Here is a 25,628-nt window from a genome sequence, read left to right as displayed (position 1 = left end):
ATAGGATAGTGAAGACCAGGGGTAGGGGTAGGGGCTGGGAGGAGGAAGATAAAGAGATGGGAAATGGGAGACATCAACAATAAAAAATATATTTAAAAAAAAGATTTTCAAGGCATACTGATACAAAAAGTTTGTTATAAAGAGATAAATTTCAATATCAGAATATCAGCCAGGCCAAAATTTTTACTTGAATTCAATTTGACTACTTTAGTCTTCACAATGAATTCAATATCTTATTTATTGTAAAAAGATGCTAAAATTAAAATTGGAACTTTAATCAGATTTATCACTAATTAGCCTCAAATAATATTTGGTGAAAGGTATTAACTCCATGAGGACCTTGAAAATTTCAGCTTAAGCAGCATAGTTTTAGACAAATCATAGTTTTAAAGATTAAGTCTGTGATATGAATATTCATGCAATAAATATGATGCTACTTTTAAAAACCTGTTTTGCAGAAATGATTACTTTAATTTGTCTTTCTAAATGTCTTTGCTATTCACTTCTATGGGCATACTTTCTGGCTTCTGATGATTTTGTGCAGAATATATGGAAATAATTATATACTAGCAGCACAACTGTGGTTTTTATATGCTCTGATCAACTGTGGTTTCAGCTTGTATTACTGTTTTGCACAGTCTAGGAAGTGGTTAGTGTTGTTTTGGGGTTTAAAGTACAGTCTTATATAACTGTTGATACTGGGCTAACCTCTTTCTTTGATATTCAGCACATGGTATAATCCTGTGTCAACTGGGTAAAGCAGTTTTCTCAGTGAACTGTGAAAGTACTTCGGTTTTATTGAGTCCACTGCTACAACCTGAAAGCATTTATTGGTTTCCCCTTTAACCAAATATGGAGTGCACACAGAAAAACATTTGAATCTTAAACAGCCGCCCAGAAAATAAGTTATTTTAATTTCTCTAAACGGTCATGTACAAAATAAGGATGAGTCCCACAATTCTTCACTTGGAAAGCATGTACTCTGAAATGGTTAATGAACTACACCTTCGTTTTTCAAATTATGTAAATTTTTACATAAGGGAAGATGAAGATAAACCAAAAGTATTTATTGGAATGGGTGAAAAGACGGGCTATCATTGCAAAATGCATTATGAATGTAGCCCCCAGAGGCTATGAGCAAATTCTAAGCTCTGCATGGGCATATATGGACATGTACACACACACACACACACACACACACACACACACCATCCAGTACCACAAAATTTTCTCTTACTGAAAATTAGGTCACTTGAGGAATGGCTGACAAAACTGAGAAACTGAAGAAACAGAGGGCGTATTGCCTAAAGTAGTGAAGAATTTAAAACTAAAAGGATATTTTGAGGCAACATGGAAAGAACATGGAATTTTAAATCAGAAGATCTGGGCATGGACCCTGGATCCACCAATCATTATTTGCATGTGTGATCACTAGCAAATTACTTATTTTTCTCTCTGCGTTTTGGAGTATTTACTTCTAAGACAAATATAATAATGCATAAGCTACCTAATCGTTTTGAAGTTCAAATAAGATGATGTGTATAAATACATTTTATATGATACTGAGTGATTAGTAATGGAAAAAGTCATAAAATTATTGCATGCAATTTTAAAAGAAAGTCATAAAATGATTGCATGCAGTTTCAAAGGGAAGATTAAGACCCGTAAGGGGGAGTTAAGAGAAGAAAGACTTTTGCTTAATACCAGAAATAAACTTCTAAAAACAATGCTGGTTAAGTATGGAGTGGCCTCAATAGCTAAAAGACAATGAATTCATACGTTTTGTGCCAAAGTCACAAAGTCATTTTGTCTGAAAAGCAAAGAGACTGTGAATCAGATGGAAGATATGCAAAACTAATTTAAAAGTTTCTTCCAATTTTGAAACTCTATGAATATGAATAGAGTAAAACTATTCAAGTATTGATACTGCAAAGTGAATCTCTGCCCTAAATAGGCCACCAGGATCCACTGCTTTGTGTATTGCAAATTCTACCCACCCCAAATTTTCTTAATAAAAATAGTATCTTCAAGAAGTAAACAGAGAAATCTGTGCCAATTATTTACTGAGTTTTTGTGCCATAAATTCCTATTAAAATAAACATGTTAATGCATGTGAAAGTATGTGTAATTGGAAAGGCACGATATGAACTTAGGTATAGATATTATGGCGAGATACTAAGAAATGGCCAATTAAATTAATTAACAGGGTGAGAACTTGGCCTTTTTAAAAAATTCATATGGCCTGAATTCTTTTTTTTCCACTTTTAAACTGTAGTTCCTAAGCAAGCACCAATTTCACATCATGAAGGTGGCGATGATTTTTCAGGCAAACCACCAAGGGTTTTCCCAGGATCAACATTCACTTGGGCACAGGGCTGCTGCTCCCGGGCTTCAGGCATCAGGACTTGGGTTAACCACATAGAACACAGAGGCTGGCGACTTTCCAGCCAGTGCTACTTATGACTGTGCTATTGGCTATCACAGGAACATCTGTCTGCCACAGAGCATCATGCAAGCTATTGAACATTCCCTCATTTACTTAAAATTTAGAGCATTTACTATGTGCCAGGTACTCTGCTAGGAAGTGAGAATACAATGTTAAGACAGTCTTGCATCGCAAGGCATGTGGATGAACTGTGACCATCCCTGCAAAAATAGTATAATGACTATTGTGTATTTTCATGTTCATAAAAAAGAGTTATTTAAATGAAGTCTTACATTCTGAAGAATTGATTCTCATGTTAATTGGGAAAATCTGCTCAATACAAATCAGGTAAAATAAAAATTTTCAATTTAAGGCTTTAAAACTAAGTTCTGCATGTCAATTATTTAACATTATATATACGCCAACAAGTTCATTCTAAAAGTAGTAAAATATGTTAGAGATGTTCATGTTAGCTGCAATACAGGGACAAGCCTTTAAACATATTAAAAGCATGTACTCGCTGCATAATACATATGGCTGTGGTAGCAACGATGGAACACTCTGTCTAAAATGGTCCTGAAATCCTAATCTCCATTTGGCCATCCACTTTTTCAAATGTATTTTGAGAAGATCTGGAAACTTTGCTATACCTAATGAATGCCTCCCGTTTATTATTCATAGAGATCAAAAGGGATATATCAAAAGTAGTTTCACCATGGTTAACATCTGTAACTATTTTCTCTCAATCCCAAGGGTCAAGAAAAAAGCCTAGCGTCTTTGTCTATACTTAAAGCAAATCTAACAACAGACAGAAATTCTTAATGCTCTCAAAAGTAAGATGGCTAGGTGAGGAGGAAATAATTAAATAAATGTTAATATCTGTAGTTAATAAATGTTAATAATGATTTACAATTTGGATAAAAGATAAAATGACAGATTTCATTGGAGCCACATCCAAATATATGAAGGAAAATGCAATCGTATTAATACAATTTATTCATAAGAGGAATAAAATGGCAGTGCATTTGTGGGACATTCACACTCCATGAAAAAATATTGAGCTTTAATGATTTAGCATCACGTGTATCCCACTTTAAGTGTTCGGAAAGTGATAAAACATGTTCGCAGCAGTAACTGTACACAGACGCAATACAAAGGTGAAAATCACACAGCAGATTTTTAAAAACAAAAGCAAGCATGTCAAGGTCAGCAAACAGAAGCAGCTCAGGGAAACAGGTGAGCATGCATGAGCAGAGACATGTTTTGCAACCACAGCATCTCCCAAACGAAATGTCTCAATTGAGTGACAAGTTATTTTTACCAAAAAATGTTTTATCTTCAGGCAGAAATGCCATTAATCCACAGAGAGTAAATACCACCGAAGGCCCCATTTCATGCAGTGTGCACACTTCAGGAAGCCCAGAGATCTGTCCAAACAATGAAAAACTGTGCTTTCCAAAACCTTTCATCTGTGTTTCCATTTATACCATGGAGAGGGCAGAGAACAAATTTCTCACGCCTGAATTTGATAAGCCCCATCATGAGACAGCTATCCATAAACTGTCTAGCCTTTCTTTGGTTTCACTAAAAACATAAAGATAGCTGGAGGGCAGACAGGAAGCAATCCCCTTCACCTTGGCTTATGGCCATTGGCACCATACAGTTATGAGGGCAGGTGGACTCTGGCTGTTGGTTCAAATACCACTAATTGAACCCTAAATTCCTGCACTGAAAGATTGATGAGTTCTTCAAAAGATCAGTGGGAAAGCAAACTTAACCAATAGTGTTCCATGGCAAACAAGTGGTCCATTGTAACATCATAGTTCCTATGATCATTAAAGTATCAGGACAATTATGAAAAGTGATCAAGGACAAGGTCCTACAAGGAATAAGCTTTGAATGGGCCAATGTTGATAGGAGACCTTCAATCCAGATTTTCTAAAATACATGTTAGGCTTTGCAGATTATAATGGAAAGTGTGTTTAAATATCAATGGAGGGGGGAGGCATGGGGGTTTAAGAATGAATTTTTACATATTTTAGTATAATTTTAGTATAATTTTCCAGGAAAGCAAGTGAAATGGCCAAAAGGTGCACTCATTCATGAATGAATGATACATCTTTCACAACCTAGGTCATATTTTCACAAACTCAAGTTATGGTATAGTTAGTGGATTGTGAAATCAATTTATTACATTGCGACTAGCATTCTTTAAAGAAATGAAAAAAATAAAGCACTGATTTAATATATTATTACCTCATAATACACACATATGCATATTTATCATTTTAAAATGTGATCGTGTGTATGTGCATGTGTGTGTGTGCACTTGCATTAATAATCACACTGTACATTTTTTTTCCTTATGGTGGGGTCTTGGTCAGAAAGTTTTAAAAATACCAATTTAGAGAGAGAGCACTTGGAATCAGAACATGCCAGTAAATCTGACCTTAAAAAAAGGTAACATTTTTTCACTGCTGCCTGCCAAACACTGAGATAAGCATTGGTATTTAACCCTCACAACAATGCTGTAAGGCAGAAACTTTTGTCATTCACATTCTGTGGTTAGGAAAACTTGCCCAGGTTTGTACAGGTCGATGTGGGAATTCAAGTCAAATCTATAGCACTCAAGGCCACAGGAACACAAGTGAGGCCTCTGTAAAGAATCTTGTTCAAGGTCAATAGTCAGAGCTCAGGACACCTCAGTAGAGACCAAGACCTTAGAGGGGTAAAGACTTGCTAACATAGACAATATCTGTATCATAAAACCCTGTTATATTCATGCCTTCATGACTGTGTTATATGTGGGTTGTGATGGCTTGTATGGAAAATAAACCAAAGCTCACCTTAAACTATTTCTTCAGCTTGATCTGTTTAAGGTCTTGGGGGAGGGGGCTGATACAGCCGGTTATAGCTGTTCCGCTGGTGCTTACCAATTCAACCACCCCTTTTCCTTAGTGCAAGAAGATGGGCAAATTAGAGTACACCCTATGTTAGAATAGGGTGCCATATATTAGCATAATACTAAGATATCATTTTAACTTAAAGAAAAGTTAAAAAAAAAAGCAAGGCATTTTCTTAAGTAAGCATGGGTTGGTAAAGTATAGACAAAATTCTAAAAATAATACAAGTCAAAAAGTAGGTTAGGATAAGGGAGCATTTAGAAGGGAGAGAGAGAGAGAGAGAGAGAGAGAGAGAGAGAGAGAGAGAAAGGAAAGAAGGAAGAAATGAGGGAAGAGAAAGGAAGGAAGGAAGGAAGAAATGAGGGAAGAACAAATGGAGGGAGGGAAAGAAAAGGAAACCCTGTTCCTCCTTTACTTTGGTGAATATTAAATATTTTTCATTAGCCATTTTGCTTTTTTTTTAATATATTTTTTTATTGCTTAAATTATTACAAAGAGTATTACATATTTCCCCTTTTTTCCCCCGCCCTTGACAATCCCCTGGCCTCCCTTACCCCCCAGTGTCTTATGTCCATTGGTTATGCTTATATGCATGCATACAAGTCCTTTGTATACATACATATTCATCTGGAGCTCTTTATAAAGGATATCCCACTAGTAGAAAACTCATTCTCCCAATTCCATGAAACTTCCAGTAGCCATGCTATAGTCTGCAGCTTAAAGAAAATAATGCCAGTAAATCATTGGAAAAAATTATATAGGAAGAGAATAAAAATGTACCAAATGTCTACACTGCACCTGGAATACTATTAGCTACTTTGATATACACATCAAGGCAGTTACCAATTACCTTTCTGTTGGCCACAGGCTTTTAATTTATAATTTTCCAAAGACACACTGTCAGGCAGTATCAATATCAACCTTGAACAATAGACAATAGTCATTATCTTAATTGTCCTTCACTTGACTTACCTCCTATAGCAACTTTCCTATACATGCAAAGCATGCTGACTGATGATACCCACAACTCAATGAATGTTATCTTTCTGCTTCCATCAGTTGAATTTAACACTTAATCAAAAGATAGTTGTATTTGTTTCTCAAACTATTTTTATCAGTTGTATTTGTTATTGTAATTTTCTCTATTTAAATATTATATAACCCAATCAAATATGAGTTGTTTCTTTGAAAACTTAGATGAAGGTTTTGGAAAGACTCCACACAAAATGAGTTACTATAAAAACAAACAAACAAACAAACAAACAACAACAACAAACAGAAAACTGCTGTTCAATTAGGTACCAGAGAAAACAGTAAAATACAGGAGGGAAAACTCATAAAATCCTAGAGGAATTCTGTTCTTAGATTGCTTTAAAAATTATCTTTGAGTTCTCATTTTTACTTAAAGAAACCCAAACTGAAAGTCATAATTAAGGGATTATGGCTATGAATTTTAAAGCAATACAACAATCAGCATATCCCTACTTAAAGAAAAGGCCATGGCCCATACTGCAGAACACTGAAATGAATTAAATGCTTACAGGTTGTATGTGTTATTTTTATGATTTTTCCACATGAACTAGTCAACTAATGAACCAGCTCTCAGCCCCTAATTTGTTCATAAGCTGGCTTCCAATACATCCTAAAAGTAAAAAACAAACAACAAAAAATCTTGAAAAAATCACACATATTACTCTATTTTGCATTGGAAATAGTTAAACTTACATATTATCCAGTTACACTTAATATGTAAATACTCCCACATACCATACCTGTTGGAACCAAATTATATACATTTTGCATGAGGAGATTTAGTAGCACTAAAGTCATCAATCTATTCTGCAGAAACAAAGGGCTTTTTAAGCAATCAGTTCTGAATCTTGACATTGGTTTAAAGCTATAGATTACATCTTGAGCTCTTAGCATCCTAAAGCTTCATTAATCTCTGTCTCAGAAGCTGCAAAGCCTTATTCATGGATTTATTTATAGTGACTATTTATGTTTCACACATTCACTAGGAATCTCACATTAAGAAAAGAGATTTGTGGTATTATTCTTTTTATTTTGTAATTTTTAATCTATGGTAGATGTTCTATTCTAAGCTACAAAAATGGTTCTGCACCAGCTATAAAATATCAGATGAAGAAGATTATGAGGTTACCTAATTCAGAATAAAAATTTCCCTCCTAACCTAAATTGATATTCTGAAGCCAAAAAGTATTTTCATATAACACTTTTATTTAATGCCTTCTATGATGTTGTGCATTTTTATTTTTCAAAAATTTCTTTTTGAGGTTAGTAGTCTGTATCAATGTCACTTTCTAGGTTGTAACATTGTGCTTCATATATTTATGTAAGATGTCACCTCTGGGAATAATTAGGTGATGGGAATACTGGATATTTCTTATAAATGCATGTCAATGTATCATTATCTCAAAATAAAATGTTTAAAAAGTTCTCATTGAGCAAAAGTTAATTAGGATATAGTATATACTATGCTTGAAATCCATGATTTGACTATAATTTTTCCTATTTATTTGCTCTGAACCTTAGGCAAGTTGCATTTTTTCCCCCTGAGCATACTTCATCCTAGGTAAAATGGGGATAATTTCTCATAGAGTTATTGTACAGAATAAATAAGATAACATATATCAAGGATTCAATACAGTAGTAGGTGTTCAAGGAATGGCGTGTATTTATTTAGGTAGGCTGATTTTTTTGGTCAACTTACAGTTAAAATACAAAATTACATATATCTTCAAGACAAATAACAATATTTACTTAAAGTAAACTGCATCTTGCCCCAGTCTTGCAATATAAGTGAAAACCAAATGCAAAGGGGACCACAACAGAAGGCCCAAGATTTTATCCAAAGACCAAGTGTCCTTTTAATGATTTAGCATCCTCAAATTGCTCAGTGACATGGAATTATGCCAGGCCATTCGTGCCAAATAAACACTATGGCGAGCCAGAGGAAACAGCCAAGCCCTTTTATGCAATTAGGAATTCTACTGGAAGAGAAAACATAACCTGCAGATAAGTGAAAAGCATGACCCCAAGATTTGGGATAACGGATTTCAGTATGCAGTTAAGCATGCACACCTTCGAATGGGTATTGCCACAATGACACACTTTAGTCACATGTACCCCTCTTGACATGTAGGAATCAAACACTAAACTTTTGGGAAGTTCTATAAGGTGACTAAGCAGCATGTAAACATGAAATTCAGAGAGAAGTCAGTGCCCTGCCAAAAACCCAGTCTGAAAGGGATGCTGACTTTAAAACCAAACACTGTGTGCGGGTAGACACGGGCGCTCTTTTTATTATTACTTTTATCAGTAATGGAATTAGAATCCCTGAAAGCATCACTCACCAAATCCCCAAAAGAAAGGCAAATATTTGTGCCAGATTATGTGAGATGACATCTAAAGAATCTCATCCAAAGGATGTGTCATGATTTAAGACCCGCTTCCCCTCAGGTATTGGAAGTCAAGTTTTGACATGCAGCGTCTCTCCGTTTCTCCAACAATTCACTGTCTTCCACATGTCTTAACCTAAAACAACTAATTACATTCAGTGCTATTTCATCAACTTACACCCAGCAGGAAAGTGCCTTTATTTATTTATTTTACCGTATCAGAATGTTATTCTTCTGGAAAAAAGCATTTCCTCTTTGGCAATGTTGTAAAAGTTGAAAAGCAGAATTTCAGAGGAGGTATTAGACACAGCATAGGCTAACTGGAAGCTATGCATACTTATTTCCATTTCCTATCTCAGATTTTATTTTAGAGTCTTAGATAATTGCCACTTCAATGCTTTCTTATTATTCTTCCAAAGGGGAAAACAAGTTTTAATATAAACCTTGGCTTTCTTAAGCAAACCTGCCTTGGAAGTACTTAAGATAATTCATATAGTCTCTTAAGGCTACGATGACAGCTTTAATCCCTCTTCTGAATAACTATTTGCAAGGAAAGGTACTAGGCAGGTATTTCCATAATGGCTTTTATTCACATTTAAACAAAAGCTGGCTTTACTTAGCTAGAGTAGAAACACCTAGGCAGGCGGGACCTTTGCCCTGGAGCCATGACAAGAAGACAACCTGGTGCAGGAATTTCCTCCCTGAGTTCACGGGGCCTTTGGTGGCCTACAGGCAGGCACCCTGCAAACACCTGTGGGACGGCATTCCATGTATATCCGTCCTTAGATTTGTGTTTTTCTTCCATTTGTTTTATTTTTAAAAAATATATTTTTACTGATTTCAGAGAGGGAGAGCGAGATAGAAACATCAATGATGAGAGAGAATCATTGATTGACTGCTTCCTGCATGTCCCCCTCTAGGGATTGAGCCTGTAACCGGGAATCCAACCATAATCTCCTGGTTCATAGGTTGATGCTCAACCACTGAGCCACCTCAGCCCGGATTCCATTCACTTTCAATATTACCAAACGCCTATTATATTTCAGAAGCTGTGCACAAACTGCATAATTTCACACCAAACATGCTATGGGCCTTTGGTATTGCAGAGTGATACATTAAGTAAGTGCTTAATAGACTTCCAATTAAGTCTCCTTTCCATTTTATTTTCCTATTTCTTTGTATAAATTTTATCCAAGTTTCCTTAATGACACAATCTGAAAAATTTTTGAAGCTGAAAAGATGGCTAGGATACTCACAAGTAACGGTAATGTTTTAATCGTGATGGCATTTGACTGATAGTGAAATATAATTAGTGAAATATTGACTCCATATAAATTCTTACCTTTTTAACATTGTGTTTATTTTGAAAGTGACTTTTGGAAGAGCTTATTTCTTGTTTGCATTTTAAAGGTAATTGTGTGGAGAAAGTACAATTGAGCCCTCAATATTTATTATCACTATTACCAAAAAAAGGGTAAATCCTAATTTAGTTCACCAACTTCTCAAAGTTTCTCATCTATGATATCACAGTAAACAGAAATAACACTTTAGTGTTTTAAAAGGGAAAACAGATGAGAGAAAGTCTTATATTTGCCTTCCCTTCCTCAATGATTTCCTATTATAGTATATGTCCCACACTAGTGCAGAGGCAGCTTGGCATTAAATAGAATTAGGAAGACACTAATGAATATCCTTACTTCTAAGTATGTGACCTTCTCTGAGTTTTACCGTGTAAAATGGTGATAATATTTCATTATGGTGGAATACCATAAATGACATAGATGCACCCATCAAGTTTAGCACATCTTTTAGTTTATGTTCCTTCTATTCTGCCTGACTCACCTATTTCCAAGTTTATATCATTAAGCACTTCCTTTCTAAAAGATGTCTAGAATATCTTTGGCTTTCAAAAATTAGCTTCTTCAGAAATACCTAACACTAATTGCACTTACCATTCACTTTTCTTCTAAGACTGTCACAAGATATAAAAATGGATGCTTATAGATAAAATCAGATTCATCTGGTTTCAAAGTAATCTTAAATAAATAACAGTTTGAGTATGTCATCTTAGTTAAAGAGATAGATAAAATTTTGACAGCTCTAGTTTTAATGTTCAAAGCATTAAATTAAACTAGTAGCATTACTCAATAAATGAATATTTGGAGAGTATGTGAGGATATCATTTTCTCAAATGTATGGGTGACGTGAATAGTTGTTTGTTACAACTAACATGCATAATGAATGAATCATGGCCGATGTCCATGGATACTACTAGATATGATACTGAAACAGAGTTTAGGATATGTTAAGTAGCAAATCACTATTCAGTCCTATCTATCTAATATTTGTAAAGAAATCATAGCATTAGCATAATCACACAAAGCAACTTTTCTAGGGGCCTCTTATATCTGGCATGGGAAGATAATGGAGAGTCATTCCTGAATGCCATTCAGAGCACAGCACCTGGCATGGACAGTAGTTTCCGCTTATCAACAGTTTATCTTATAGTGGTCTTGGTTACTTGCCATCAACCATGGTTCAGAAAACATTAAATGGAAAATTCCAGAAACAAACAATTCATAAGTTTTAAATTGTGTGCTGTTCTGAGTAGCATGATGAAATCTCCTGCCATTCTGCCTGAGATGTGAATCATCTTTTTGTCCAGTATCCATGCTGTACATACAATACAATATTTTGAGATAGAAAGGGAGAGACCACATCCACATAACTTTTATTACAATAATTGTTATCATTGTTCTGTTTTATTATTAGTTACTAGAGGCCCAGTGCACAAAATCTGTGCACTGGGGTGGGGAAGGGTCCCTCAGCCCGGCCTGTGCCCTCTCACAGTCCAGAGCCCTCCCTCGGGGGATGTCTGACTGATGGCTTAGGCTCATGAGGAACGGGCCTACACCGGCAGTCAGACATCCTTAGTGCTGCCGTGGAGGTGGGAGAGGCTCCCACCACTGCCACTGCACTCACCAGGTATGAGCCTGGCTCAAGGCTTCTGGCTGAGCATCACTCCCCCTGTGGGAGCGCACTGACCACTAGGTGGTCAGTGTGCATCATAACGACCGGTCATTCCGCTGTCCAGTTTATTTGCATATTAGCCTTATATTATATAGGATTGTTGTTAAACTCTTACTGTGCCTAACTTCTAAAATTTAAATGTATCACAGGTATGTATGTATCGGAAAATATGTAGTATATAGGGCTCGGTACTAGCAGTTTCAGGTATCCACTGGGGTGGGGCGGAGTATCTCTAGTGGATGAGGGGGAAACTGTATTATGTCTCAATTGTTGTGCAAAGTATCTGCATACTTTTGCAATCAAATATAAACCCAGCCTTTAATAAGGACACTGCTATATGAATAAAGGGGTGGGGGGGGCCACAAAGGTGGTCATTTTAGCTCTGTTCTCTCAAAAAATGATTGATTCTAAAAATATATATTTTAAAATGCATAGTCCTTTAAGGCCAAAGAAAATTGGAAAGGAGACAACAGCGATAACATTTTGGAAAATGAAAAGCAGGTGGATATGTAGTCATTGCATCAGTGGACCTGAAAGTTCAGCAGGGGCAAAGCCAAGAAGCAACCTGATTTACATGAAAGAACAACCAAAAAGCTCTTGGATCTGATGGCAACAGGCACCAATGCAGGTGGGATTGACAATGGGACAAATTGAAAATGATGAAGAGGTCAGAAACCCGAATCTATTTCCCACTGTGGCAAAAGACTGATTTATTTCAGACTATACAGATTTCTTCCCTGAACAGAATAAAATTGAAGATTAAGGACTGAGACACCCAAGTGAGTTGAGAGTGGTGATAATTATTCTGAATATGGGGGTATGGAGGAGGTGGAGTTTTATATTTAATGCTGAGACTCTCAGTCCTAACCCACTCAGATCTCATTTTAGAGAACTGGCAGCCAGGACTATCTCTTAGAAAAGAGTTTAAGGAAATCAGGGTGTGTTTTTAAAGGAATTGACCCAGTCTGCTCACAACACAGTAAAGACTATGGTCAGCACGGCCCATCCATATGCAGAGAATGATCAGTCCGCTTTTAAGTGGCTCGTGGACTTGGTCAGTACTCATTGACGTTTCAGGGTTAAATAAAAGTATTTTTAGTCATGCAAGGTCACATTTTTTTTAAATCTCTGATGTTCCTTTATTTCAGTGAGTTTATGAGGATTTCACTTTCTTCCCAAACAAGAAAGTAAATGAAGAGAGAGGGAGACCAAAAATCCTACCAACAAGAGATCGAATGCAAGAAAACTGCAAAGGAGACGCTCAGGATAAGGCAGAGGGAAATCCCGAGGATGACAGCTGTGCACAGGTCCAGGGCAATCAGCCCAAATCAAAGTTGACCAGATTGTTTCACCAGAAATTTCTTCTGGAAGATGAAATTATTAGAAAACCTAGTGTGTTGGCTGTTTTGAGAGGTGATTCACACAATCTGAGGAATGGGACTGAATCAGTGGTAAATATTTATAAATGTATAAACGTAAAGCAAAGCCAACAACAACAACAAAATGCACACATCACTAGGGAAAACAAACCAAAAAAAAAGTCAGGAAAGGAAATGCAGTCCTAGTATACTTCATGGGTCAGCTGTGAACAATGACCCATTGCATGGTCACCATGAACTTGGGTCTTGTTATAATTAGGATCTAACAGAGGTTGAGGTGATGGGCAGTGTTGACCGGTGTGATAAAAAAGGAGGATGAAAGAGAGTGAATGCCTCACCTTCCAGAGTGTGTGGTGAGTGAAGTTCATAGGTAATTTTAAAACCAAAGAATCAAGAAGTAGCAGCAAAAGCATGTTATCTGAAGATATAGAGGTCAAGTCTGAAAGAATCAGTCAACAGAATTGGAAGTGCTTGCCTCCAAGGAGCAGGAAAATCATTTGGGCAGGGGAACAGGGGCAAATGCTATTTCTCATAAGCCTAAGAAATACTGGCCCTTTAAACTATGTGCAATTACAACTCTGACAAAAATTAAAATTACAGGTTAAAAAAGAGTATGAGGAGAATTAAGGAATATTTCTTGATGGTTGGGACTGTCTTGTTTGGGTAACAGTGTCTTATCACACTGAAGAAGGAATGAATAGCCAGTCTAGAACTGTGCCTCAGTGCTGGAACCACGCCATCTGGGGATTATCAGGCAATCTTGACTTTGAACTAGACAAGAAGGCAGATTGTCATTTATCCTAGTTCCATGGATAACGGATACTGACAGTTGACAAAATTGATAGGCTTTAATATATAGCTTAGAAAAGTCGGTACAATAAATGCAAGTACTAAAACTTGATATCTATCCATCTGATTCTATGAGAAAATCCCATTCTTTTGCAATACTGAAAAATAGAGAACACATGGGTATGTTAGCTGTTAAATACGCACGCAGAGTCTCCAATCTGTTCCATAAAATATTCATGTTTGTTTGAATATGAAAAATATTTCTCCAACATCTTGTAGTAAAACTCTCTGCATCTTGCTCGGTTTATAGTTTAGAGCAAATTCTAATTCAATGTAGGAACGTTCTGTATCAACATCTCCAAGAACGTTTGATGAAATGCAGATAACTGGGCACTACTCCAGACCAAGAGAATCATAATCTCTGCCATCTGATAATATGCATTTTTAATAAGCTCTTGAGAGATTTTTATAACGTATTTGATATCAAATTTATACTAGGTAACTCCCAAGGCTTTTGTTTGTTTGATAGCTTGTTTTTTTCTTTAATCTAAGAGTTATGACCTCCTTCTGCTCTTAACAATTGCCTCGCTTCCTTTTCAAAATCTTTCCAAACCACTTATATGATACTTATTCATAGACTGTATTTATATATGTTTGTATATTCTTTTTTTCTCAAAAACAAGGTAAGTTCTTAAAGGCTTAGGGCAACACCAAATATGTCCTTGAATTTTTTTCACAACAACCTGGCTCATCAAATATTCTTCAGTAAATGTTGAAAGAATTAACAAAAATATGGATGGGAATATTGAAGGAAAATTATTATTTTATCATTTTAAATTGCAACAACTTTACACCTGGAAAACAATTCTCTTGATTGGCTTTAGCTGCCATATTAACTCTAAGGTTTTAAATCATTGTGGCTCTAGATATAAAATATGAATTAATCAAATGTCAAGCTTTCAATTCTTTTAAATTCTTATTTACAACCTCCGTGTATATCAACTTAAAGTGGTCTGTCTGCCTTTTACCATTCCAACGGTAATACCAACTGCCTTTTTATTTCTAACAACAAATCATGCCATCTGAAATTCTTTCTTAGATAGCTAGGGATTAACTGAAACAAAAAGATTCATGAGAAATAGAAAAGAGACGATGAGCTTCACATGAAAGAGAGCAACATGTCCATGGGTTAGAAGTTAGGTGGAAAATAGATTAAACATCTCTTCCCCCTGTAAGAGTTTAGTCTCTGCAGCAATTATACAATTTCTTTGATGAAATAAAATGTCATCTCAAGACTTCCTGCATAAATATATAAGTACATTGTGTATTTTAATAAAAATCTAATACTTTGAAAAGTGTTTCAGACTATAAACATACAGTACTTAAAATATTTTTCCATCCCATAATACTACAAAAAAATCACAAGAACTAATTTTTTTCTTAATTCTCTTTCAAGATAAATAAAAATTTATTTTTAAAGGTTTAGAGCTAAATTGTCACTTGCTAAAATCAGATTAGTGTAGTAATACAGCAATGCAGTGCAATTGGTTATGAAGATTTATAATTTTTTTAAATCTTGACACTGATTTTTTTTCCCCTATGGGATTAGTGCTTTAATATTGCTCTTGGTATTTTTACTCCAGACATGCCACTTTTTTCTTCCCCTAAGAAAGTAAACTAATAAATTTGATGCCTTGTGTTAGCATTAGTTGGAATTTTTTAAACCTGAACATAAAAGCAAATTTGGCCTTCAGTTAAGACTTTTCTTTACATGATATTAGCAGTAAAATAACCTGGCAAACACTAGAAGGGATGGAAAAAAAATATCCGCCCTCCTCCTTTCTTCCCCCAACTTCTATATTCACTGAGCTGCTTTGTTCTCTGTATCCTGCATAATTAATAACTACTTTGGCAATCAGTCATGCATTCCTTAATGGCACCTCAGGCATCAAGTGTCCTTGTAAGCCTCCCCCACAGAAACCATACACCCTTATGCAGTGCGCACTGCCTGGGCACTGACTTCACTCTGGACATGTCATTTACAAAATCACTATTAAGGAAAATGTATATTTGGGGTTATAGACTAGCTACAATACTTAATATCCTCTAGTATCATTTCATCTCTTTATAGATTCAATATATAAATACTTTTACTAACAATAATTAAAATTATGCAATACCCAAACAAGTGTCACTATTTATACATATTAAAAAGAAAGTAAAATTATAAAAATAATAGAACAAATTTGGCAACAATTTAAAAGAAGATGAGTTTCACTGAATTGTTGTGAGTTAGTCTTCGGTTCATTCATCACCCTACACTCCCCTTTTCAGGCAATAAAGAAAAGATAGAAATATATGGAGTCAGTTGGTTTGGTAGCTATAACATCTGTTGTCCTTAATCTTAACTGATGCATTCACTAAATGGAAAGTAATAGTAAATAAATTGATAAAAATATTGTGTTATTACTTCTGATCACAGAGCTTAGATTAAAACTCTTTAAAAGACAATATTCAATAAAACCATTTTAAAAGAAATCAGTGGTAGTTTAATCATCATCCTTCAAAATGTTAACCAGATTGGAGGGAGAAAGAGAAAATCCTCAAATCATATAACCATTTAAAAAAATCTATAATTATAAGTAATATTGTACTCAAGAAGAATAGTTCTATATACAAATAATAAAACTACTAAAATATTCAGAATTAGATATGTACATTTTATTTCAAAAATAGGCATCATTTCTGCAGTAATTGACAAAAAAATATGCAATATTTTGTACATTAAGGCTGAGAATTTTTTTAAATAAGACTTTTAATAAGGTGTTTTGATTCTAGAATAAAAATATTATTTTTTCAGCCATTGCAGGTTTCTTAACATTCTTAAATAATGGTGCTTATGCTACAGTACACAGAGTAAAACATACACAACCTATTATAAATTACTCCAAAATTAAACAAGAAATTTTCTTTTCTTTCTAAGAGATCTGCTGGGCTCTCAATGTGTGTGGCCTCCAAACAGAAACAATCTAGCACTGTTTTATTTCAGTTTTGCTTCCTTTCTTCCCAAACAATCTCTCACTGCTAATCTACCAGGCCTTTCTTTTTTTCTCTTTTAGCATGAAGAAAAAAAAAATCAAAGACATTATTAACTCCTTATGCACAATCATAAAAGCTTAATATTTATCATTTGACATCAATTACATGGATTTATTTTTCAGTATTTATTAATGGGGCATGACTGTGGAATATATATATAATAGAAAAAATAATTATTGAAAATAGCATTAAATGCTAAAATTTTTAATTTATGTAGTAATTATAGCACTATTTTTAAGCTACCAAAAACTAGCTATAATTTCACGTAAACATTCTATGCTAAAGTTTTTTCTAAAATCAAACTTAGCCTATAATATCAACCTAAAATAGTAAAATTGAAGGATACATTTTTTATATCTTATTCTAAGGTATCTGGGAATCAAGGAAATGATAGTGAAATAATAACATTACAGAGGAAAGTATACTATATGTAAAATATGTAAACAATCTTTCAATATTAAATTGGCATCACTTTTTTCAAAATAATAAATAATCCTATATTTAACTATATGCTCTCTCTCATTCATTCGTTGAGGGGGGGAAGTTAGTAAATCATTTTTATGAAGGTGAACATAAATTTTAATGGCAACATGTGTGGCAATAACTGTTTCTGAGAATTTTAACTAATGTACGGTAATTAGAACCACGGAGCCTTAAAGGTTGACTAGTATCAAATATCCATATATGCTTCCAAAGAAAGCTGCAGAGTTATCCTCCTTACTTGTAAAATGTAAGAAATATTAAAATCAACTTTCTCCATAATTATCCCAGAAAAAAAGTGACTGAACACAAACATTTTTCTGTGTCTAAAAATAGATGCAAAATATTTATTAAATTAATTATAACCGCAGGTAAAGATGATTATACACATTAATAGTTATAATGTCATAAGTATGCCTTTAATTTTTTAAGTAGCCTAATATCTGAATGTTTCACTCCTCATCAAAACAAAATAAAACAAAAACAGTTCAGTTCTTTAAGTAGAGCAAGATTGTGTTCTTGGTAATAGAGCCTAATATATCAGGACCAAGAGAATATGTGATTCTTCAGTTTTCTCGTTTATGCATCATCACTATTGTGCAACAGCTACAAAGGTAACAGAGTAAATGAGAAGTTAGTGCAGCACCACTTGTGTTAGCTCTTAGGGGAAACAGCTGAATGTCTATGAGACATTAGTGAGCTGCTGCAATGTGTCTGGCATTGTGCTAGGCATTTCATAACAAACCTAAAAGTAGGAAGTTAATAGTCCAATAAAGGTGGGCAGTTAATATCATTTTTATCATGAGCAAGGTAAGAAAGCACTGTGGCCAGTGGCTCCTAAGGTCCTAGTGGTGGGTTTGCATGGAGACCATTGCCTCTGGGGATCTGGGTGTGCTAAGTATGACGCTCATGTTGGCACATAAAAAAAGTATCAGAGATGATGGGTGGAGGGAGGGGACTTGAAGGGGCACTTGCCCCTGAGCAAATGACACAAGAACTTTTCAGTCTCTTCTCCAAAAGGCAAACTTTCTTCCCTTAGGCTTTCATTCATTGATACGCAGATAAGACTGATGGATTGCCGCCCTGCCAGTAATAATGTTGGGGGGAGCGGATGGAGGGAGGACCATCATTTAGCAATACACAATGATAACTCAAAACTCTGTGCAAGGCTTAAGAGCAAAATAACTTTTCAAATTGTTGCTCATCAAATCTTGCTCGTTCTGTGGGCAGTTATTGACTGTAGAATGACTGCAGCTGTGGGACGAGGGAGGGATATAGGGAACCAAGACAAAGGATAGGTGAGGAATTGGCCAAGAAATTGTCAAAATCAATTTAAACCCAAAAGAATGAAAGCTTGTGAAATTGTAAAATTCATATGTCAATAATCCAGAAAGCAATATGGAAAATTAAAAACACCAAGTCACACTTATTAGGCAATGTGGGACCCTACCATCATGTTCTCTGTTTTTCTACGCATAAGGCACATTTATATAAGGTCCCTTATGCTATTTCTTCACATATTTCTATTTTCTGCAGCCCATCACAGGTCAACTTAGTTGCTATGCCAAACATGTTTCCATAGATACCAAGAGAATGTCAATTCTCATCCCACCAAACTCCATATTTATAATTTATCAAGCGATTTCAATAACTATTTACATATGTACTGAATTTAATTTTAATGACATAATCAGTGCTACATGTTTCACCTAAAGTCTCTCAAATTCAGGCCGTTTCTAGTGTTAGTCACAGCAAATCTCTGGTAATAGGTCAATACCAAGTGGCAGGGCCCTTCTTACTCGAGGATGGGTGTTACTTACCATAGACCCTTATGGTTCTTTATCTCATCTCAAGGCTCATAAATCTGATATTCACTTACAGATAAAAACAGTGTCTCTGTTAGTGAAGCTGGGGTGAGTTGTATAATCAACTTAGCATTCCAGCACTGATTCAGAACCTCTATTGTGCCTAGAACTCATCTAGGCTCTATAAAATGGCTGGGTTTTTATCTTTAAACTAGAGGCCTGGTGCATGAAATTCATGCACTCAGGGTGGGTCCCTCATTCCAGCCTGCACCCTTTAGCAGTCTGGGAGCCCTGGGGGATGTCCAACTGATGGCTTAGGCCCGCTTCCTCTGGGGAACGGGCCTAAGACGTCAGTCAGACATCCTTAGCGTTGCCACAGAGGCAGGAGAGGCTCCCACCACCGCCACTGAGCTCACCAGTTGTGAACCCGGCTTCTGGCTGAGTGGTGCTCCCCGTGTTGGAGCATACTGACCACCAGGGGTCAGCTCCTGCATTGAGCATCTGCCCCCTGGTGGCAACTGGTGTGCGTCATAGTGACCAGTTGTTCCTCAGTTCAGTCAATTTGCATATTAGCTTTCTATTATATAGGATAATCTGTATAATGACATTGATCAAGATTCACAATATAATTTAGAGCATATATTTTAGAGATATCTCCCTTAACTTCAATTGTACACAATAAATGATTCTACTGTTAGTACATGAATAAATTACAATTTTCAAACTTCAGTTTGGATTTTATTGTTGCTTTCTTGGCTGTATCTTAAATAATACTTAAATTTCTTAATATGTTGGTTAAATAATATTCCACAGGCCTGAGTTTGGGCAATCAAAAAGGAAAATTTCTGCTAACATTACAATGTGAATATAATATATAAAGTTAAGCATTAATTCCATATTTTCTGATTTGACTCATGAATTCTCATGAATTGCTACCTGGCTGTATGCATAGTGTTTATATTCAAGAATCTAGATGCTAATTCATGTAGCCAACACCATGTTGTGTCCCCAATATACTTACTAAATAGCTAAAATCATTAAAGATATAAATTATATAGGATTTTATATTTACTTGTTTTATTTTTTCCATCAACATTTATATCCTCTATGCCCTCTTCCACCTCCACCCACCACGTCCACCTTAGCATTTATCACACTGTAATTGGTCATATTTAAAAATTATACTAGATGACATCATCATATTTGTATAAGTACTTCTGATTTACTATTATGAGAATGCGATAAAAATATCCAAGGATTTTCAATATTTCTGTTTCAGTGCAGAACGCAGATACAAATGTTTGAAATAATACATAAAATAAGGGTGAAAGCAATCATGATACAACTAAAAATACAGTAATTATAATCAGAAAAAATAGATTTCTTAAATTACAATGAGAATTTCAAAATCTTTTTTGGTAGGGAGGTGGCACAAAAGCCATAAATATTATTCAATCAGAATAAATATTAAGATAAGTAGAAAAATTGAGCTAAATACTTTTTAAAAATCTATTTTACTAAAACATTGATTTTTTAAAATTAATATTTAATGTTTATCTTATTAAGAGATAAAATGATAAAAAGTATGTTATGTACATATTTGTAAAAAATACAACTAAAAAATAAATTTTGGTGGGTGCAGAAAAGGATATGACCCCTTAATGCGGTGGTTCTCAACCTTGGATGCACATTAGAATCACCTGGGAATCTTTTTAAAATCCTGATTTCTGGGCCTGGAGGATGAAGCCCAGAAATCAGGATTTTAAAAAGATTCCCAGGTGATTCTAATGTGCCAAGGTTGAGAACCACTGCTTTAATGGGAGAAAATTAGTAAAATATCACATAAGAGATGGACTTTTAGGTAATTTCAGAAATAATTTTATTAAAATGACATTAATGTCAGATAGTGCTGGCTTTCTAACTTTGCAATGTATTCATTTCAAAAAATATATATGAATTTAAAAATTAGAGCCATCAGAAATTTCACATCTTTAAGGTAAGAGTAGCATTTAGCAAAATGCAAAAGGTTATCTATCTATATATATAAAACCCTAAGCAACTGGTCGACTATTCGACCAGTCAACCGTTTGACCAGTCGCTATAATGCACACTGACCACCAGGGGGCAGCCGCTCAATGCAGGAGCTGACCCCTGGTGGTCAGTGCGCTCCCACAGCAGGAGCGCCGCTCAGCTGACTGATGGGCGCCAGAAGCCGGACTCACTGGCTGGCGAGCTCAGCTGTGGTGGCAGCCAGCGGTGGCAGCAGGCACAATGGGGCTGGGATGAATGGAGGAGCGGTGTGGTACCTGGCCCAGGCTCGGGCTCCTCCCTGGCTGCCTGCCACTTCACAAACTACTACATCCCTTGGGGGATGTTGGACTGCCAGTGTGAGGATCAGGCTGAAACCAGCAGTCCAACATCCCCCGAGGGGCCCTGGATTGAGAGAGGGCACAGGCCAGGCTGAGAGACCCCATCAGTGCATGAATCCATGCACCTGGCCTCTAGTAATATAATAAAAGTGTAATATGCTAATTAAACCAGACGTCCTTCTGGACAACCTTCCAGCCTGCCAGAGGGAAGCCCAAGTCCCGGGTGCTAGAGGGAAGCCAGTGCTGGCAGCCGGGGGAAGGAAGGCCTACTCTTGCATGAATTTCGTGCATCAGGCCTCTAGTCATATAATAAAGAGTCACAAAAATGCTAGAAAACTAAAATTATATTTTATTATTTAATATGACCATATTTAAAATTAATTCAGGAAGAATTTCTATAATCCAAATTTTGATGGTGATCCCTAAGTGATAAGGATAATAAATACACTAAATTTCTTATTTTGTTCAAGAGAAAATTCTATCTATCCTACTAATTTCTCATCACCACTGAAATACCAAACAGTGAATTAGGTAGTAATGGGTTTGTTACAATTGTCTAAGTGCTGTACAAAACACATTTTATTTCATTTATTGAAAACGTATTTAACATGGCTAATGATCTACTGTGATGAAATTCAAGTTGTGATAACTAGAGTGACATTTATTAAAATAAAAATTAAGCCGGAAAAAGTTTTTGTTTTCCCCGATTCTCCAGTTTAAAAGGAAAAAGAACGCAAACAAATAACTGAGCTAATGAAATAAGCAGATCTCTAAGTGGTACTTACTGGCATGACAATGTTGTAGTGGATGCAGAACCCCGGTTCAGAAGGAAAATATTCATCAGATACAAATCTTATCCTGATTTGATTTCCTTTAGAAATCTGTTTTCCTGGCACAGTCCCAGAACCACACCAGCGCCCTAATATAGTCCCGTCACTGGGGTCCTCAACTTCTACAAAATCATACCTGCAAAGAGAAAGACAGAAGAGACTCAACATCATGATCCGTCATTTTGGCAATTCATGTCTGGGGTGCAGTAAACCTACAGACCACAGCTATGAGTTCGTCCCAGATTTAACTGGGTAAATACAATCAAATATTCCCCAAAAAAGGAGACACACTGAAAATGCATTCCAAACTAAAGAAACATGAGTCCCTTATTCTAAGCCCTCTCATTTTACTATTAGTGAACTCAAATTCACTAAATAGCCATCTCAAACCTTAAATATTTTGTATGAAGCAAGCATCTCTGACATTCAATTCATGAATTATTCAATTTAATTTCCATTTGGACCTGACAGCCTTACTCCAATCTTAGTTCCTGCTGTTACTGCCCATTACTTTCTGACAGTAACTCATTCATGCTAGTTAGGCTCCTTGGCTCCCTTTACTCATCTGTGATGCAACGTGATGGGACCTTCATTATAGACGAGCGATGTTCAAACCTTTTCATCTCATGGCATACACAAACTGATTACTAAAATTCTGGAGCACACCCAAAATATATAATTTTCCAATCTGACGAAAACAAAAGGTCTAATCTTGATTCATTCACACCTGATAGCTATCGTCATGTTGGTTGTTGTCATTTTTTTATTTGACAGTCTAAGGGAAAAGAGGTCAGTGCCCCTGACTAAATAGTCAGGTAGTGCATGTTTTAAAAATTCTTGTGGCACACCAGTTGAAAATCACTGTTATAGCAACATCTTTCAAATCTCATTTTGTGCAGTACTGTCTTTGTGAGACCTCTCTATGTGTTCTCAGCTCACCGTCATCTTCCTATTTTTGATAAAAAGTATTTTCAATATTAAATATATATATATATGCAAGTAATCCATCTTCTTTCTCACGCTGTTAAATCCTTGAAGAAAGGAATCAGTACTGACATACTTTTATTTTATAATGCATTACACACAGAGTCTTAAACATAAGAAATGATCAATTTTTTAATAAACACATGCTAACTTTGGTTTAGAAGGTTTGGAGCAGTGGTGATCATTGAGAGCAGTATTGCCCTTTTAGAGAATGTTTCAGGAATTTTTAAAGGCATTTTAGGTTGTTTCAATGATTGGGGGTGAGGAGAGCATATGAAATGTAGTGGGCAAGGTCCATGGATGCTCACCAGTGGGAAGTCCTGAAAATGAGTATTTGCCCCACATCCTCCACGCTTTTCAAGGAGTTCACTGGATATTCATTAGATGACATTTCTGCTATTGTTCATCTGAGTAGAGAATCTAATATTATCTTAGGTATAAACATAAATATGTTTTCCAGTTTTAGTTTAAGCCAAGTTTCCAGAAATTCAACTATCAAATAAGTAGAAGAAGGTTTCAATACTTTGGAACTTTACCAATAGTTACTTACTATTTTGGGAAAACATATCAGTAACAGATACACTGCTTACAACATCACAATTAAAATAATTAGATTTATCCATATTCATATGTATCTATATCTATATCCATATTTATATAGATATACAGATCTAGATATATAGATAGATATAGATAGATATTTTCTCACCAGAGGATTTTTTTAATTGATTTTAGAGAGAGAAAGGAAGGGAGAGAGAATGAGAGAAACATCGATATGAAAGAGAGACATTAATTGGTTGCCTTCTGTAAGTGGCCCAACAGAGGATAAATAGGTAATTGCTTATATAAATTGCACTTCAGAATACTAAACAGGACATTACAAAACTTCCGTTAAAAGGGAAGTCTGACATGTCTGAAAACCTATTTGTAATTTGTTTCAAAAGACTAAATTCAGTAGCTACCATACAAGTAAAAATAATATATTTTGTGCAGTATTGAATTTACAGAAGAAGAAAACTGTTGAAAAAGGACAATGTATATAATGAATTAATAATACTTATAAATCTTTGTCCAAAATAAGTATCCAGAATTCTCTTATGGCGTGTAGCTTCACCTGTTTCAGCATCATTTTCTTCATCCTGAAATTGAGGATAATTCTACCTAACTCACTGGAATATTTTTTAAAAAGGAATAATGAGACAATACACGTGCAGTGCCTCAAACATTGTTGCCACTCAGTTGCCTCTCAATAAAGTTTGCTCCTCATGTCTATCCTGCATTGCTGCCCCCCACCCCACACCTACCTTTTAATATACCTTGGTAGTTTGAAAGCAATAAATAAGAAAACTAGAGTACAAAGGGAAGAGGTTATTTCTGCTATGTCAAGTGACAAGTCTGGGCTTATAAATTACATATGCACTAGCAGCCAATATAGCCATTCCAGGAATTTTGGTGTATGTGTGTGATGGGACCAGGGAGGTTGGGGTCAGGGGTAAGAAGAGTTGGGTACAAAGACCTAAGTAGTTATTGCAGCTATATCTGATACAGAAGTTGATAACTACCATTTTAAATCAAATGATAATTTTTACATCAAGATTGCTTACTTGTGAAACAAAGCCTCTACCGATAGAGTATCTGTCCGTTGTGCGCCTATCTGGTGCAGGTTACCACCACTGCTGGTTTGCAGAGAGCCAGCTGTCAGGCCTGGCCAATCATCCTACAAGCATTTAGGAAGCACTGACTGGGTATAAAGTGCTATGCTAGATTCTCAGGATACAAAGATGAAATTATAGCTTCTTTGGGCTCAGGGTCTATAAAACATTTTGGTGAGGGCTCTAATGAGAGAATGTAGGAAATACTGTGGAATACTGGCAGAGAACGAGTAATTCTATACAGCGAGATTAGGGTCAGCTTACAAAGAAACATTTGGGCTGTCAGTGAGTACTGATTGACTAGGGGGTGGAAACGGTGGGGTGGGGAGAATGGAAGTGCATTCCAGCAAGAAGTACAATACATAAGATGTAATAGAAGAAAGAAGGGGCCAGGCACGGTCAGTTGTGAATAGAGGATGGAAAACAAAGAAGTAGATGGAGATCAAGCTGGAAAAATAAGTGTA

At 35.7% G+C, this 25,628-nt stretch overlaps 1 protein-coding gene across 10 annotated transcripts in view; it reads right to left on the bottom strand.

Moving 5' to 3' along the window:
* PDGFC (platelet derived growth factor C) overlaps window positions 1–25,628 on the bottom strand; it is a 180,607-nt gene that overhangs the window by 31,536 nt on the left and 123,443 nt on the right. For all 10 annotated transcript variants that reach the window (XM_023755482.1, XM_006081868.3, XM_006081866.3 and 7 more), the window contains one exon: window positions 22,484–22,664. In XM_023755482.1, the coding sequence (XP_023611250.1) occupies window positions 22,484–22,664 (181 nt within the window). The remainder of the gene's footprint in view (window positions 1–22,483; window positions 22,665–25,628) is intronic.

This window comes from Myotis lucifugus, unplaced genomic scaffold, assembly GCF_000147115.1.
Source record: "Myotis lucifugus unplaced genomic scaffold, Myoluc2.0 scaffold_1, whole genome shotgun sequence".
Classification (NCBI taxonomy): Eukaryota; Metazoa; Chordata; class Mammalia; order Chiroptera; family Vespertilionidae; genus Myotis; species Myotis lucifugus.
The sequence above is the reverse complement of the archived record's forward strand: the minus strand, read 5'-3'. Positions and strand labels throughout refer to the sequence as shown.